At 39.3% G+C, this 18,305-nt stretch overlaps 1 protein-coding gene across 25 annotated transcripts in view; it reads left to right on the top strand.

Moving 5' to 3' along the window:
• DST (dystonin) overlaps positions 1 to 18,305 on the top strand; it is a 472,609-nt gene that overhangs the window by 331,432 nt on the left and 122,872 nt on the right. For 18 of the 25 annotated variants that reach the window (XM_034648017.1, XM_034648015.1, XM_034648008.1 and 15 more), the window contains 9 exons: positions 3,433 to 3,561; positions 5,781 to 5,869; positions 7,099 to 7,234; positions 8,336 to 13,831; positions 13,959 to 14,108; positions 14,252 to 14,467; positions 14,656 to 14,805; positions 15,833 to 16,066; positions 17,311 to 17,463. In XM_034648017.1, coding sequence (XP_034503908.1) covers positions 3,433 to 3,561; positions 5,781 to 5,869; positions 7,099 to 7,234; positions 8,336 to 13,831; positions 13,959 to 14,108; positions 14,252 to 14,467; positions 14,656 to 14,805; positions 15,833 to 16,066; positions 17,311 to 17,463 — 6,753 coding nt within the window. Of the gene's footprint in view, positions 1 to 460; positions 3,329 to 3,432; positions 3,562 to 5,780; positions 5,870 to 7,098; positions 7,235 to 8,335; positions 13,832 to 13,958; positions 14,109 to 14,251; positions 14,468 to 14,655; positions 14,806 to 15,832; positions 16,067 to 17,310; positions 17,464 to 18,305 lie in introns of those variants that run through there. The other 7 variants (XM_019799357.2, XM_019799358.2, XM_034648014.1 and 4 more) reach the window with 3 other exon arrangements.

The following is an 18,305-nucleotide window of genomic DNA, read 5'->3' as shown; positions in this document are numbered from 1 at the left end:
ATGTAATGGTTATATGGTTATATTTATGGTATTCTAGAGAATTTTTTTTTTTTAAAGCTAGAAAAACCAAGCAGTTCACTTTAATTTCTAAAGTTTCTTTGGGCATATTTCATCTCAAGTCTTTTTAAAATGTACCTTTTTTTTTTTTTAATTTTATTTTTAAGTAGTCTCTGTACCCAACGTGGGGCTCGAACTTAACATCCCTGAGATCAAGAGTCATATGCTCTACCGACCGAGCCAGCCAGGTGCCCCTAAACATACTATTTTAATTACCTTAATTGTCATCTAAAGTAAACTTCAGACTCTCAAAATAATATTACTTGTCCCTGAACCCTCTCTGGTTTGAAAATTTTCCTCTCTTTACTTCCGTTATTGTAGGAATTCTGTTTGGATTAAGGATGGGTAAAGTGACATATTGTTCTTTAGATGACTTTTAACGTCTCATAAATTCCTGTTACAGATAGCTAAGAACAAGCAGTATGATATGCACACAGAAGTCACCACATTAAAACAAGAAAAGAACCCAGGCCCTACTGCCGAAGAGTGGATGCTTGAAGGGTGCAGAGCATCCGGTGGACTCAAGAGAGATTTTCTTAAGCAAGGCTCAGAACCAGAGACCTTCCAGAACGTGAATGGTGATCACACATGTTCAGTTAGGGATGATGAATTTAAATTCCAGGGGCTCCGGCGCACTGTGACTGCCAGGCAGTTGGTTGAAGCTAAGCTTCTGGACATGAAAACAGTAGAGCAGCTGCGACTCGGTCTCAAGACTGTTGACGAAGTTCAGAAAACTCTTAGCAAGTTTTTGACGAAAGCCACCTCAATTGCGGGGCTTTATCTAGAATCCACAAAAGAAAAGATTTCATTTGCCTCAGCAGCCAAGAAAATCATAATAGACAAAATGATGGCTTTAGCATTTTTAGAAGCTCAGGCTGCAACAGGTTTTATAATTGATCCCATTTCAGGTCAGACATACTCTGTTGAAGATGCAATCCTGAATGGAGTTATTGACCCCGAATTCAAAATTAGGCTTCTTGAGGCAGAGAAGGCAGCCCTGGGATATTCATATTCTTCTAAGACATTGTCAGTGTTCCAAGCTATGGAAAATAGAATGCTTGACAGACAAAGAGGTAAACATATGTTGGAGGCCCAGATTGCCAGTGGGGGAGTCATTGACCCTGTGAGGGGCATCCGCGTTCCTCCAGAAGTTGCTCTGCAACACGGCTTGTTAAATAATGCCATCCTACAATTTTTACACGAGCCATCCAGCAACACAAGAGTTTTTCCTAATCCCAACAACAAGCAAGCTCTCTATTACTCAGAATTACTGCGAATGTGTGTATTTGATGTAGATTGCCAGTGCTTTCTGTTTCCATTCGGGGAGAGGAACATCTCCAATCTCAATGTAGGGAAAACCCATAAGATTTCCGTAGTAGATATTAAAACAGGAGCAGAACTGACTGCATATGAGGCTTTCCAGAGAAACCTAATTGAAAAAAGTACCTATCTTGAGCTTTCGGGGCAGCAGTATCAGTGGAAGGAAGCCACATTTTTTGAATCCTATGGGCATCCTTCTCATATGCTGACTGATACTAAAACGGGGTTACAGTTCAACATGAATGAAGCTATAGAGCAGGGAACAATTGACAAAGCCTGGGTCAGAAAATATCAGGAAGGGCTCATCACACTTACAGAACTTGCCGATTCCCTGCTGAGCCGGCTGGTTCCCAAGAAGGATTTGCACAGTCCTATTGCGGGGTACTGGCTGACCACCAGTGGGGAAAGGATCTCTGTCCTGAAGGCCTCCCGCAGAAATTTGGTTGACCGGATCACTGCCCTCAGATGCCTTGAAGCCCAAGTCAGTACAGGGGGAATAATTGATCCTCTCACTGGCAAAAAGTACCGGGTGGCAGAGGCTTTGCATAGAGGCCTTGTGGATGAGGGGTTTGCCCAGCAGCTGCGACAGTGTGAGTTAGTAATCACAGGGATTGGCCATCCTGTCACTGGCAAAGTGATGTCAGTGATGGAGGCTGTGAATGCAAATATCATAAGTAAGGAAATGGGAGTCAGATGTTTGGAATTTCAGTACTTGACAGGGGGGTTGATCGAGCCACAGGTTCATTCCCGGTTGTCAATAGAAGAGGCTCTCCAGGTAGGTATCATAGATGTTTTCATTGCTACAAAACTCAAAGATCAAAAGTCCTATGTCAGAAATATAATATGCCCTCAAACGAAAAGAAAGTTAACATACAAAGAAGCTTTAGAAAAAGCTGATTTTGATTTCCACACAGGACTTAAACTCTTAGAAGTATCTGAACCATTGATGACAGGAATTTCTAGCCTCTACTATTCTTCATAAAAGGACGTGTTTAAATAACTTTTCACGGGGGTGATGCTGTCCACTTCATATGATCTGTTCAGAGCATGATGATATCAGTTAAACATACAGCCTAGCAACTATGTCACATACTCAAAGCACCATTTATTTCTTGAGGCCTGGAAATAGCTGACTGTTCAGAAGAGAGAATCATTTTTAAATTGAAAGTAACAAAATATTTACTGTTCTTCAAAATGATTTCCTTTAGCTTTTAGGTTAGTGGTTTTGTTTTGTTTTGTTTTGTTTTGTTTTGATCCTGCCTACGCTGAAATAAAGGAATGTGGAATAAGTGTGATGAACTCCAGCAAGTTCATAGCATCCTTTCTTTAGGATTCTTCATCACTGAATAGATCCAGTGGATGTTAGGGCTGCCATTTTTAAATGATCCATTACATTCACTGAAAGAGCACTTCAAAAGGCACCGTGGAATCAAAGAGAAAGATGTAAATTTGTTCCCACATCCATGAGGCTACAGTGTTTCTGATCTCCTTGAAAAGTGAAAAAGTTTCTAGTTTTTCTGTACATTGTAACCTTCTTTACATAATAAATGTTTACCACAATCTCCCATTTCCAGGTAGAGTCTTTAATTAAGAGTAGCATTGTGTGTTGGAAGAGGGGGAGAGATTTTTCTTCATTCTGTGTATTTTTCACATGTATGTACACATTCACTGTTCTTTCAGGTTTCCATTTTTGACACTTTTCTGTCTAGACCATGTGATTGTAATGCTAATGCAAAGGCAGCAATTCAAAGATCATCTAGTGCTTCATGAATAAAATTGAGTGTTTTTATTTATCGTATTGATAGACCAGCTGGGAGGTTAGACTGATCATTCTAGAGTGTCACAGCTTTCTTTGCGACCGTAAACATTCTGGTAGTACATCTGCCATGTGACGTGATAAACATGGTTAAGTGAATGAATAAAATGCTCAGTAAACTGTGTGTGACGAAAATATATTTCTACATTCTTATTTTCTGTGGAGAGGTCAGTTTAATAGCTCAAGCATTTACTGGAATATATCTTTTTTTTTTTTTTAAACCCACTCACACTTGTCAGAAGTCACTGGAAGAAGAAAAGAAAGAGCATGTTGAAAAAGCCAAAGAATTACAGAAATGGGTATCAAATATCAGCAAGACATTGAGAGATGGCGAGAAGGCTGGAAAATCTCCCTTCTCTAGGCAAAAGGTATTCACTGAGGTTCTGATTTAATAATAACAACAGTGAGTAGAATTTACTGAATTGACACAGTCAGCCTAAAAAAACCACTTTAGTTCTTTACCTCAATTTCCCCCATTTTTTTAGGCAATTATAATGAGGGTCAGAGAGGTCAAGTAACCTGCTCAAAGAATTACACACAGTATGTAGCAGGAGGAAGTGTCTCTGATTCCAAAGCCTGAACTATAGATGTTAGTCTTACTAGTACTGTTTCTCTTAGTGGTTGGATCTGCTGCTTGATTATAGTGAAGAGAATTGCTCCAGAGCAGTCATCCTGTTTTGTGCCCAGAGTAAACCCATGCACTCCTAATTGTAAAGATATGTGGTCTCATTCTTACAAAGGTAAATGAAAACATTCAAGAACAACAGAAATACAAACTAGGGTATTAACATTTTTGAGGATTTAATTTAGTTGTGCTTTCCTGGGTCTTTGTTCTCTAGTCAATCACTGGAAATTCTAGATTCTTTCCCTTACCTAAATGAATTCTTTCATGCTGTGGGCTGTCTTCTGCTCCCCAGCTGCTTGGTAGTAGTTGGATGGCGTAGCTGTTGAGATGTTAGTGCCCCATGATGTCTGTTGGATATCACGGTACCTCTTGAAGCTCTTAGGGCGTTGTTGAGCTGACTAAGGTCCAGTGTTGATGCTTGCTGGTGATAGCACTGGAATTGAGGCTCTATTTAAAAAAAAGTTTATGCTAAGTTAAGCAACATTTTTTCCTCAGATATTTTTCTTCCACTTGCCCTCCTGCCCCTGCCTGACCTTTGGAAATTTGGGGGCTATCATTAGCTTCCTCTTCTAGCTCTGCATCAGTGTTCACTTGTCATCAGTTGAAACAGACATTGTTGACATAATTAGGGGGAAACTTCAATGTCTTGTCTGGTTTTGGCTATGACATGAGACAGATGTAACTTATCTGGCATTCCCCGTTGAAGTTTACAGACCCAAGTGTATACTTGAATTAGTATTCAATTGAAATAAAGCCATATTAGCTTGTAGCCTTACATACTATATTTCCCATTAGTGTGGAAGAAATCAGAAGTTGGAAAGCAATTACATTTGATGTTTTAAACTCCAAACCTTCAAAGTAATGAATGTGAATATTTACTTTAAAATATCTTCTCCCTCTTTTTCCCCCTATCAGATAGGAAAAGAACTAAAATAGGGACATAAACTTTAGTAAGGATTTCTTGGGAAAACAAGTTTCTTTTGAAAGTTGTAAATTACAAGCCTTGGTATTTCCTCATTCTGCATTTTAAAATTCCCCCAAACTTTACTGAATCCTTTTTAGACCTAGTAGACATAAAAGTAGACAGATACTTTTTAAATACAGATCATAACCTAAATTATACATCTCTAGGAAATACTTGATGGTCTTTCTGTTAAGTGAAATTTAAGATACTTTGATAGAATAATAAATGTGTGTTTTAAAAATCAGTATGGCCTCACGATTACCTGTAACTGTGAAAAACAGACTTTAAGTTGACTCTGTTCTGAACAGAGTACATTGGGGAAAAGATACTTTTTCATTTGCCTATCATTTTCTCTCATCGCTGCTGCTGTAAAACAATGGCAGTCAATTTTTGGAATAAGGGTATTCAGAAGTGATACGCTGAGAGATTAGGAAAAAAAATGTTACAACCCCTTGCTTTTCCTCAAACAGATCAATTTTATTCCCCTGTCACAGGCGAATTTTGCATATTTTAGAAATTATTAATTCTTGGTCTGCAGATCTACAGATTAATGCTTTTACCATAATTTTTTCAAAAGCTGCAGGGCACACAGAACCTTGGGGGAGGGCAGATACTCTTGGAGTGGTGCCCCACATTCATGTATCTTTGAGTGCTGCACCACACAAGTGTGACACACGGGATGGTTAAGGCAAACTTTATCCACTGTTGTGCTGTGACAAATGTGAGAACCATGTAATGCCATATTACTATTTCCTAATGAAAATGAGGGCATTATGGTTAGAGAAAGAGCCGAGAGACTTTCCTTAATCTGCATTCTAGATAAAGTACTCTTCTTATCCAGACTTGTACACTGATAATAACTAAAGGTTATTGGCTTGGGCCACCCAGAAGGTAGACCCAGCGTTTGGATCTTAATTAAAACTTAATTAGCTTTCTAAAAATTACTATTTTCTAGTCTTATGAGGGGAGAGTTTGAATATGTTTTCTTAACCTTGCAGATTTCCAGTGAAGAAATATCAACCAAGAAGGAGCAATTATCTGAAGCACTTCAAACCATGCAGCTATTTTTGGCAAAACATGGAGACAAGTATGTTGGTTTTCATTAGTTCTTTTATTCAAAGTAGAGACATGGTCTTCATGTTAAGTAAAGCAAAAGCTGGTAAATTTTAATTGAGATTTTAAAAATTGAACTCAAGCTATACTTAACATACAGCTATAAACTTAGCAATATAATTGTCACTTTTAGTCACTTACAGTCTTATTTTATTTTATTTAATTTTAATTTAATTTAATTTTATTTTATTTTATTTTATTTTATTTTATTTTATTTTATTTTATTTTATTTATTCAACAGAGATAGAGACAGCCAGCGAGAGAGGGAACACAAGCAGGGGGAGTGGGAGAGGAAGAAGCAGGCTCCCAGCGGAGGAGCCTGATGTGGGGCTCGATCCCATAACGCCGGGATCACGCCCTGAGCCGAAAGCAGACGCTTAACCGCTGTGCCACCCAGGCGCCCCTAGTCACTTACAGTCTTGACCAAAATCCTGAAATGTATCTGTTATTCCCATATATTAGTGATAAGAAAACAGGCTCAGAGAGGTTAAGAGTGGGTAGTTAGTGGTAAAGATTCCAAGCCAATCTTAATTCTAAATAGTACTTTCTATGACTCTCTATGACTCTACTTTTTGGAAAATATATATGACTATGTTCATTTTCATTGCTGAGACTTGTGATAATCCAGTTGCTCAGATTTTGGTCTTACTTTTTCCAACAAGGTACTTCATCTATTTCAGCTAATGCCTCGGGTGGAAAGAAATCTACGCTTTTCTTAAATCCTTTTTGGGGCTGTCCCCAAGATAATGCCGCAATGGCTTTGTCTTTTACCTTAGAGAATCAGGTTAATTTCCTTGTTAATTTCATCTTTATTCATGCTTCAGTTTAAACAAGTTTCATCTTGAGTAATGGTCTTTTTCTGTCCCATTTCCATGTTGGAACTAACAGTAGGATCTTTCCCTCTGTCGGATAACAGTATTGTTATTTTAGAAATGTGTAGAGAAGTGCTGATGTATTAGTTTATGTCCTTCACTCCAGTCTCCTTCTCAGGCAAGGGAAGGATTCCTGGATGTGTAAGGGCCATCCTTAATTTTCATACAGTCATTCTGAGACTTGAGCAATCTGTATATGAAGTTCTGTTTTATTTTATGATCATGTGCCTATTTAGAAAAGGATTTTACTTGACAAAATCATTGAGCTAATATGTCATCTTTATCACTTGAAAACTTGCGTTCCTCTTTTCATGCTTTCTGGTTATTTTAGAATGACAGATGAAGAAAGAAATGAATTGGAAAAACAAGTGAAATCTCTTCAAGAAAGTTATAATTCCTTCTTTAGTGAATCTCTGAAACAACTACAAGAATCACAAACCTTAGGAGATAAAAAGGTAGAGGAGAAGGTAATATAATTTATTTAAAATATGAAGCTGTTTCAAGATTCTTAGTTTTATTGCATGGTTGTAGAAATATATGTCAGTGATAAAGAAATGACCTTGAATTTGTGTACATGGAAAGAACGGGGATGGAGTTTATCTAAGTATGTAGAGATTTTACTGTTGTTTATTAAATGCAGTCTTACACTTGCTATCATCAGTTTCTGTGACATCTTAATCTCTGCCTTGCATGGTAAAAGAAAAGAATCATTCATTTTTCTAACTCTTCTCTTTAAAAGCCATTCTTCTACTGCCGTATTAGATATTTCACTATATAAATAGGATGTTATAAAATAGCCTTGACTCATCTTTAAAGGTGACATTAGCGTGGTATGAACTAGTTTGATTTTCAGAGACAACCATGAGATTTATTGGAGGAATTCTGGGCCATTCGTTATAGTGAGGATGCCCCAGCATCTTCGTAAAATATAACAGGAATCACTTAGAATTTGGCCTGTCTTTAAACTTTTGAAACTTGACAATACATATTCACAATATTCAACATAATATTCAGTATTGAAAAAGTTATCTTTCTATTCAATTCCCTTACTCCCTGGAATACTTTACACAGTATTTGTCACATTTTGGGGGTATGTAACAATTTTTCTGGTTCACTAGTTTTTTTACTGTCTGCGAAGAAGTCTGTATGCTGTAAACATCAATAGCATGGGGTTTGATACTCTCTTTCATGTCAGTCGACTAATCTCACCCAATTGCAGAGAGCATGATTTGCCTTCTTAGGTATGTGTTCTGTTTTCTCACTATCATCATTTACTCTGTTGTGTCCTCACTAACCTTGTTAATGTACACAATATTAAGTTTTCAATTCACAGATGCATGTTGTTTTCAAAGCTTTTATCACATCCTGTGCTGTTGAATAGATCACTGACATAGATCACTTGTGCATTTGAGCTGCCTAACATTCACAGCATTGCTGCGCCTTGGTAAGTAGAGGATTTTTATGTTGAAGTGTATTTATTTATTAAAAAAAATGCAAACTAAGTTTCATGAAATTCTGCCCACCCTTGGGTCCCCGACTGATCTGAGAATTTTATATTCTCTTTTCAGCTGGATAAAGTGATTGCAGGCACCGTTGATCAGACAACTGGACAAGTCCTTTCCGTCTTTCAGGCAGTTTTAAGAGGCCTTATTGACTATGACACAGGAATCAGGTTGCTTGAGACACAGCTAATGATTTCTGGTCTAATTTCACCAGAATTAAGAAAATGTTTTGACCTCCAAGATGCCAAAAATCATGGCCTTATTGATGAACAAGTTTTGTGCCAACTCAAAGAACTAAACCAAGCAAAGGAGATCATTTCTACTGTGTCATCTACCACAATTCCAGTGCTGGAAGCTTTGGCCCAAGGCATGATATCAGAACCCATGGCCATCAGAGTTCTTGAGATACTGCTTTCCACAGGCTTTCTAGTCATTCCAGCCACAGGGGAACAGTTGACCCTACAGAAGGCTTTCCACCAGAACTTGGTTTCCTCAGCATTATTTTCTAAAGTCCTAGAAAAGCAAAACACGTGTAAAGATCTTATTGACCCCTGCACCGCCGAGAGGGTGTCTTTAGTAGACCTTATACAAAGAAGTATTTTACAGGAAAACACTGGGATGCGGCTTCTCCCGGTGAGACCACAAGAAGGAGGCAGAATAACATTAAAATGTGGAAGAAACATAAGCATTTTAAGGGCGGCTCATGAAGGTCTCATAGACCGTGAAACCATGTTTCGGTTATTGGGTGCACAGCTTCTTTCTGGGGGTCTCATCAATTGTGACTCTGGTCAAAGAATGACCGTTGAAGAAGCTATGGCAGCAGGGATGATTGACAGAGACACAGCTAACAGCATTCTCACGTATCAGGTTCAAACAGGTGGAATCATCCACTCAAACCCCGCTAAACGCTTGACTGTGGATGAAGCAGTGCAGTGTGATCTCATAACCTCAAGCAGTGCTCTTTTGGTCCTAGAGGCTCAGCGAGGCTATGTTGGACTCATTTGGCCTCACTCCGGTGAAATATTTCCTACGTCTTCTTCCTTGCAGCAAGACTTGATTACAAATGAATTGGCATACAAAATCCTGAACGGCAGGCAGAAAATAGCTGCTCTTTATATTCCAGAAACTTCTCAAGTCATTGGTTTGGATGTTGCTAAGCAGCTGGGAATTATAGATAATAACACAGCATCGATTCTGAAAAGTATAATACTGCCCGATAAAATGCCAGATTTGGGAGATTTAGATGCTTGTAAAAATGCCAGAAGATGGCTCTCTTTCTGTAAATCCCAACCATCTACAGTCCATGATTACAGGCAAGAAGAGGATGTTTTTGTTGGAGAAGAGCCAGAGGCAGCTCAGAGCTCAGAACAAACTAAAAAGTTATTCCTATCTTATTTGATGATAAATAGCTATATGGATGCAAACACAGGGCAGAGGCTTTTGCTGTATGATGGAGACTTGAATGAGGCTGTCGGGATGCTACTGGAAGGCTGTAGTGCAGAATTTGAGGACACACCCATCAAAGAATGTCTTGATGCCTTAAGACTCCCTTGTGTTTTTCTAAATAATGCTCCAAGTGAAGAAAAGGATGTTTCACCGAGTAGTTTTGATACATGTCATTATGGAGAACCTAAGCATAAAGAAATCCCTGAACGTAGAAAGCATGCCATAGATGAAGAGTTTAATGAAATGGGAAATAATGTTACCAGTAGTGAATTCTGTCAGTCAGAAAACCTGGCAAATATAATAGCAACTGATCCTAAAGTCAAGAATTCATCCATTGTGTGTGTTTCCAATTCTGCATCCCATTTAACACAGCCTGGACTTGTGGCACTTGGCACGCCTAGACAAGACTCTGAAAACATACTTAAAAACTGTGAAAATCAAAGTCAAGTTGGAACAAATGAACACGCAGGTGACTGTAGTCATTCTAAAAATATTCAAAACTTTGCAAGTGATTCGATAGCAAATCCTATTGTGAAATCAAAAACTAGGAGGATCTGTGACTTGAATGAAAAAGAGAATGAAAATCATATGAACAGGGATTTGGCAATCTTTGACTATTCTCCCAGGCTGAGTGCCTTGCTAAGTAATGATAAATTGAGGAATGATCAGGAAAGCCTTAATGATGCACACCCCACAGGGAGCAGTGGAAATAAATGTGAAGATTCCACATTGCCACTCAGCGAGCAACCCATGCTATTGGGTCAAAGAATGGGAGAGACATTTCAAGAGCAGTTTCTGGGAGTTGCAGCCATCAAGATCCATTTACAGGGAGAGCACTCTCAACAGAAACCTGTCAATGTAGGTGCCGGTCCTCCTCAGGTCCAATCTTGCGATGATAAATGCATATCAGAACCTTACGGCGAAGATGAGAAACTGCATGCTGCCTCTCAGCAGAAACCTGAAGACCAGCAAACTAGGTCCAGGCTGGAAGAGGTCGCCTGCGCCCTGATCCCACAGGGTGACAGCGGTAACGCCGGCGCATCTCGCATCTGCGGCACACCACTGCCTGAGGGACCCATCGGTGCTGGCGACTATGAAACGTCGCTCCTGGATGATCAGCCAAGTGTGACAGAAACAGACACCGACAGCGAAGATGATTTTTATGATACTCCCTTGTTTGAAGATGACGACCACGATTCTCTGCTTCTGGAAGGTGACGATCGTGATTGTCTACAGCCTGAGGACTGTGCTGTGCTGCAGGAGGAAACCAATGGGGCTGTTCCTCCTGGTGATGTGTTTCATGATGTCGTAAGAGAGAATGACAGTTCCGTGGTGGCCTGCGGGCCACTGGTTGACGGCTTGAGTGTGAGGGGAAGCCCAGAGTCTCTCCAGGGTGTTCTCATTGCTGCTGAGAACACCGGATTCGATCCTGGTGAAGGAATCCATTCAGATTCAGTTGGCTCACACGAGGGCAGTGGACCGTTGCTGGAAACCGTGTCAGAAAGGGAAAGCTCAAATAGCCTTGAAGGTGAGGAGTCTGACTCATCGACTGGTTATGAAATCGTAGAAAGAAAAGAGAGCTTCAGTGCTTTGTTAAAATTTGACGACACTGGGCGTTGGAGAGGGAGAAAAGAAGAACATATTACTGGACAAGAATTTACATCTGAGACTGAGCATTTTGATTCTATGCAAAGTGAAGAAAGTTACGAGGATTATGTATGTGACAGTAATGATCTGGATGATGATGATTATGATGATGATGATGGTGATGATGAAGAAGGAGGAGAAGGTGACAGTGAAGAACCCTGGTGCCAGAATGAGGCTTCAGATATGGATATCCAGTTGTGTGCCATTGCAGTAGGTGAAAAGGAAAACAACCAGGACAGTCAGAGTGTTAATAAAAGAATTCTCCCAGATAAAGTGCACAATTGCAGTTCTTTAGAAAACCAGCAAAGTGTAAATGGTTTACAGCTAGAATCAACTAGTCAAAGTAGCTTAGTTACAGAAGGAAGCAACCCTCAAGAAGATACAGCTGAGGTTGTTGGAAAAAGCGCAGAAAATCTGTTAAATCATGAGCTGGCTCTTAAGGATATATTGCTGCCAATCACTAAAGACACTGAATCAGAAGACACCTTTGGCTCTGTAGATATTTTACGTAATACTAACATCTGTTCAACTTCTGAAGTAGATAATGATCGAATGAGCGTGAAGGTGAAGTTGATCCAAGGGCCAGAATCTGCCGATTCTGTGAAAGGTGGAGACCCATATTTTGAGAATGTGACACTTCAAGTCTACTCATCTTTTGATGAAATCATTTGTCCTGAGCCTGAGGTAATAGGAAAGCCTGCTGAGGAAAGCCACTTGTCCTCCATAGCCCCTGTAACTGCCAAGGATCATCAAGGAAATGAAAGAGGTCTAATTAAAAAGAAAGGTGCCCAAAGCTGTATACTAATAGAAGAGGAAACATCAGTTCATAAAATGTGCTCAGGTAAAGGAGAGGTGCTAGGAGAAAGTCTAGAAGAAGATAATAAGGATCTCAGACTTTGGCCTAGTGAAAGTACAAGGGAGAGTCTTGATTTAGGTAATGGTCAGTTTCCTTTTCCACAAATCACAGACAGTGAAGAACATAATCAGAAAGGAAGCCTGGAAAAAGTAACTGTCACTCTTAAAGATGAACCAAAGAATCTACAGACAGTGGTTAGCGAAAGTCCCGTTCAGCTTGAGAATCTTGAAGAAATATTTGACTCCTCAGTTTCCAAAGTGATCAGTGCCGACGTGGCTTCAGACATTCTGTTGTCTGAAGGGGATACAAGTACTGAGAAAGAGTCATTCGCTGATGGACCTGAGAAAGACTCAGACCTGTTCACTTATTTAAAACATTGTGCTAAAGATGTAAAAGCAAAAGATGTATTGAAACCAAATGAAGGTATCCTAAGCTGTGTTCTCCTAGCTTCCCCTGCCACGAAGGATCACGTACAGTTCGGAGTAGGTGATGCAAAAGAGAGGACAGCTCTTCCCCAGGAAGTCTCATCTCAGAATGAGAAGGCCCAACAGAATGATGTTTGTACTGAAGAAAGTGCCTCAGAAGGGCGAACAGGAATTGCTCAGTTCACACCAGAAAGGAATGAGAGCACACTGTCAATCTTACCTCTTAGAAACGTGGAAGACCGGGGGCAAAATAATGATTTTGTGCCCCCAGAACTCTGCACAGAAGGAATAAGTAATGGTAACTCCAGTAACCCTTTAAGCATGGACTGCTTAGTCTCAGAAATGAACAACAAGATGGAAAAAATTGAGCAAAAGTGGCAAAAAGAACAAGACTTGTCTCTAGGACTCCAAGAAAAGGAGGTTCAAATTCCTGACTCGTCTCAGGTATTTGTTGAGGATGTAAAGGCTATCTTAAAGAGCGGATTGGAAGAAGGTCCTGTGAATCCTCAAGAGGTTGGAGAATCTTCAGTCTGTGCAGACACCAAAATTTTAATTCAAAACTTAATTAAAAGAGTTAGCACATCACAGTTGGCAAATGAAGCATCTGGTGTGCCCGTTGACTTTAACGTTGGTGACTGTTCTGGAGTTTCCCCCACGAATAATTCACCAGAACTGAAAGCAGAGAGTAGAGATGATCCGTTCTGTATTTCAAATCTTAACTCTGAGCTTCTCCTTGGTATACTTAAGCAAAATCAGTATAGCCAGAAAATTACCGGAGCATTTGAATTGATAAAGGAATTAACCCAGATGGAGTATGAGCTAGAGAAAAGAGGTATTACATCTAAAGTACCTCCATTGCAACTTGAAAATGTTTTCTACAAGCTGCTTGCCGACACGTACTCAGAGAAAGTAGAACAGGTCAGAGACTGGAATCAAAACTCATCCACTGCTTCTGAGATGGTGGATGAAAAGTCACACATTCTTGATGATCTTAAAAGCAAAGAAGGAAACCAGTGTTCCCTTAATGTACATAATATAAAAGATACTGGACTAGAAAACTCAACTGTGTGTGCATCAGAATTGCCAAGCAATGAGAAGCTGGGGGAGCTATGCAGCGATATCCCAGACCATTTGGAAAATATTTCAGGGTCAAAAGGAATGACTTCTGGAGGTAGCTCAATGGAACAAGTAAGTTGATTTTACATTTTGTATGACAGTAGCTTCATGAAACATTTGGGAATAACCCCATACATTTTATTTGCTTTAAAAAACTACGTAAAGGCCATTGAATTAAAATGTCCAAATTTATGTTTAGTTTTCCACTGAGTTACAGCAGTGTTTACAGCACACATCAAAAATGCATGAGTATTTGGCCTTACTTCAAGATATGAAGCCCCCTTTCGACAACCAGGAGCCTCTGGATAATAATCTGGAAGCTTTGAGGAACCAACTTAAACAGTTAGAGGTAAGAACTCTTTGCTGCCTATTATGGATGGTTGTCAGCTGGTATTAATTTGGAAAAATGAGCATTGTGCTTTACCGTTACATTTAGAATGATTGTGATTGGTGTTTCTCACTGAATAGTTCTGGAATATACATCTTTTGCAGACATTTGAATTGGGATTGGCTCCAATTGCTGTTATTTTAAGAAAAGACATGAAGTTGGCAGAAGAGTTTTTAAAATCCCTTCCCAGTGACTTCCCCAGAGGACAGCTTGAGGAATTGAGGATAAGCCATCAAAATTTGCAGACTACTTTCTCTTCCCTCAGCAGTGTGTCTTCAGAAAGAATGAATCATGTCATGCTCGCAATTGACTCTGAAATGGTAGGCATCGAAACACTTCACGCTGAGTCAGAATTTGAGTTTTGAAGAAAATTGGATTATTTGAAAATTTAGTTATGAGAAGAAGTCTCTTATTTTTCAGACTTTTAGGGCCTTGAAACAGAACCATTTTTTGTAGGAATTCAAAATTTGGGGATTGACAGAAATGAACACATGATTTTATCTTCTAGTCTAAACTAGCAGCTTCCCATGAAGAATTTCTGCAGAAACTTGAGTCGTTCTCACACTGGATATCAGAGAAGAGCAAATCTGTGAAGGATATTGAGATTGTGAATGTACAAGATACTGAACATGTGAAGAGACGTTTGGAGTTTCTCAAGGCAAGTATCAAAATAAAGGAGATAAATTTATGTACATTTAAAAACTTCCAGATTTAATAAAACAAATGTTTACCAAAAAAACTGACAGCTAAATCTAAAAGGATTATTTCCTTTCTTTGTCTCTAAGAGATGTTTGTTCATAGTTAACACAGCCATAAAATAATCACAACCAAATGGACGTCATTCCGATGCTTTCCCAACTGCCTTATCACTCTCTTACCAGCACTGACATCTTAAGATTTGTATTTATTTATGTATTAGTCACATTAATAAGTACTAGATTAATAGTTAAATTATTCTTACAAATACAACATAGTTCTTAATAGGAATAGCTGCCTCATGAATGATGTTTAGGCTCCTGGCCTGTGAGTCAGAAAACTGAAATTCTAGCTCACTGATTTTATGTTTCAGATTCCCCATTGGCTTGTTTATGTGCAACCACAATTACGTGGATATTGCAAATATTAGCAAGTAATATTTTAATGTTGATTTTCCCCTTTAACATGCCAAATGTATGTAAATTGGGTTTTTATCTTTTGCTGGAGTTACATTTTAAATGTGATATGGCAGGCAAGATTAAAATATTCTTAGAGGAGGGATGCCTGAATGGCTCAGTCAGTTAAGCCTCCGAGTCTTGATTTCAGCTCGGGGCATGACCTCAGGGTTGTGAGATCGAGCCCCACTTTGGGCTCTGCAGTCAGCAGGGAGACTGCTTGAGATTCTCTCCTTCTCCCTCTGTCCCTCCTCCTGCACTCTCTCTCTAAAAAATAAATAAAATAAATTTAAAAAAATATTCTTAGAAGAATTGTCTCTCCATATAATATTAATTACCATAGTATTTAAATAATTTCCTCATTACCATCTGCTACTAGGTGATGAATAGATTTTTGATTAAACGAATCCATGAAAAAATAATAAAACCTTGAGTCCCTGATATAAGAAACATATTTTTTTTTAAATATTGTTAATGTAAACTTTCTATTACGGCTCGTCTCCTGTTTTATAACTTGTGCGGTCTTATTCACAGAACGTGTTGAAAGACCTCGGACGCACCAAAGTGCAGCTGGAGGCCACTGCCCTTGATGTGCAGTTCTTCATTTCTGAATGTGCACAAGACCTGGCTCCCAGCCAAAGCAAGCAGCTACTGAGGCTCCTGAGTACCACTCAGAAGTGTGTTCTTGACGTGCAGGAGTCAGGGACTGCCCAGGTGGAGCGCTTAGAGACCCGGTTACAGCTAGAACTGGATCTCGATGATCAGAAGGTCTGCCTTTCTTTGTGCACTTGAAATTCTCTGTTTTCAGTTCTTCCGTGTGAAACCCGTACTGCGGATACCCGGGGTACAATAGGAAGGATTTTCTGGAAAGGCAGTTAGTGGGCAGGGTATAATGTCGAGATAGATGGTGGAATATATGGCAATACTGTTTCCCACAAGAATGCTGTAGTTAATTTTTCTGACTCCTCGAAACCACTGTTTTCTAGTGGGAGTCTTGATTTTTTTTCCTTGGAGTAGGAAATAAGGATGCACTCAGGAATTTCGATAAATTGATGAACATATGGATAAAGAAGGATAAGGTGTCTTTTTCCTCTGGGAGGTGGTAGGGCACAGCAGTGCAGAGCATGGGCTGTGGAGCCAGACCGGCTGGGTTTACATCCCAGCTACACCCAGGCATGTGTGACCTAGGACACGTCATTCAACCACGGTTTTCTCAGTAGTAAATTGGAAATACTAACAGTGCTTACCTGGTAGTATTGTGAGCGTTGATTAAAGAATGATATAAAACACTTAGTACTTTACTTGACTGGCATGTGTTAGGCTCCTAAGAACATGATCAATGGCTATAAGATGCATAACTAGAGTATAAATAATAGGAAAGTGAGAGGTGCAAGTATTAGTGGTGATTTACTAAATTAATCTCTTAATATAGTGAATTATATTAGCATGCTACATCTGATATCAATGATGAGCCAAGGGGTGGCAATGGAATTAGGCATAGTGATTAAGTAAAAACATTGCATGCAGTGCTCCTTTTATTATTTCTTAAAGCACTTAGGCATTGTCTCTAGCATGATAACCTATATACACATATCAGATATGTTAACAGACAAATCACAACTAACTTCTGTTTTGATATCCTTTTGCAGAATTAATTGTGTGTGTCGCAGGTTTCGAGAGCTTAAGAAAATGGAATGTTTCTTCCTGTCGGTCAGAAGCTCCATCTCTTACACATATGCATGGCCAGTATTCTACTGAGCAGTTTCATCCAAACATGATCTCCTTCTTTGTATACGGGACATGCTCTTACTTTCTGTGTCACCTTGCTCAATATGTACCCCACTGCTATCATGTTTACAGCATACTCAGAAAAGCTTGCAAGATGTGTTCTAATTTTGCAGTTAGAACTTGTAAAATGTGCAGAACTTGCAAAATGTGTTCTAGTAAGGAGGAATCACAATAGTGAGTTTATGACCACACATTTGAGATGCTTTGATTTTGCCCCACTTTAGATTGTGGCAGAGCGTCAGCAGGAGTACAAAGAGAAACTCCAAGGAATATGTGATCTCCTCACCCAAACTGAAAACCGCCTCATTGGTCACCAAGAAGCCTTTGTGATTGGAGATGGCACAGTTGAGTTGAAGAAATATCAGTCCAAGCAGGAGGTAAACTCTGGTTTTGCATCAGCCGGTCTGTGTTGATACTAACTTTGATTACTATTATTACCTAATCATTGTAGCTTCTCTGAGCCAAGGTGAGCTTTAAACTTGATACTAAGAGTTACATGTCCAACTTCAAGAAAGCCAGTAATTTTCTTGACTGGTGTTGGTGAGATATTGAGGGAAGGCTATGGAAAGGAGGTTGCTAATGGAAATACCTTGTGTGGGGAGTTAAAACTTGCATCCACTGAGGCCAGCTCACTCACTTTGCATCACGTGAAACAGCCATTCGTTTGGGTTCTTCCTCTTTCTTAACTTCCTATTCCTTTACTCTTTCTCTACAATTTGTCCCTCTTCATCAAACGAACAAACAGTAAAGACAGGTAAAGATAGCTTTCTTTTGGAGAAAGAACATTCTCATTGTAACTGGATAGCTCTTGTTTCAAATCCCAGACACTCCACATTGTTGTTGTTACCCTTATCAAGAATCTCCTCAAGCCTCAGTTTCTTCATTGGTCATACCCCACTGATGGTAGGAGTTAAGGAAATGCTGTGTGTTAGTTATGTACCTAACACAGTGAATGTCACATAACAGTGGCTCAGTAAGTAGCATTTCTTTCCATTCAAATACTTAGAATAATTTGATGACACTTAAATTGAAAATATGGGAAAATAGCGTGAACGTTCAAACACAGTATAATTTGGAGAATGAAAACACAAAGTAAAGGAGGAAGAGAAGAGGAAAAATTCCGTAGAGAAATCTAGACAGAAGAAAGCTGTAACTGCTGAGGAGAGATCTTAATCTTGATCTTCCTAGCAGCTGGGGCAAAGAAGCAAAGGTTGCATAT

The sequence above is a fragment of the Ailuropoda melanoleuca genome, chromosome 19 (assembly GCF_002007445.2).
Source record: "Ailuropoda melanoleuca isolate Jingjing chromosome 19, ASM200744v2, whole genome shotgun sequence".
NCBI classification, from domain to species: Eukaryota; Metazoa; Chordata; class Mammalia; order Carnivora; family Ursidae; genus Ailuropoda; species Ailuropoda melanoleuca.
The sequence above is the reverse complement of the archived record's forward strand: the minus strand, read 5'-3'. Positions and strand labels throughout refer to the sequence as shown.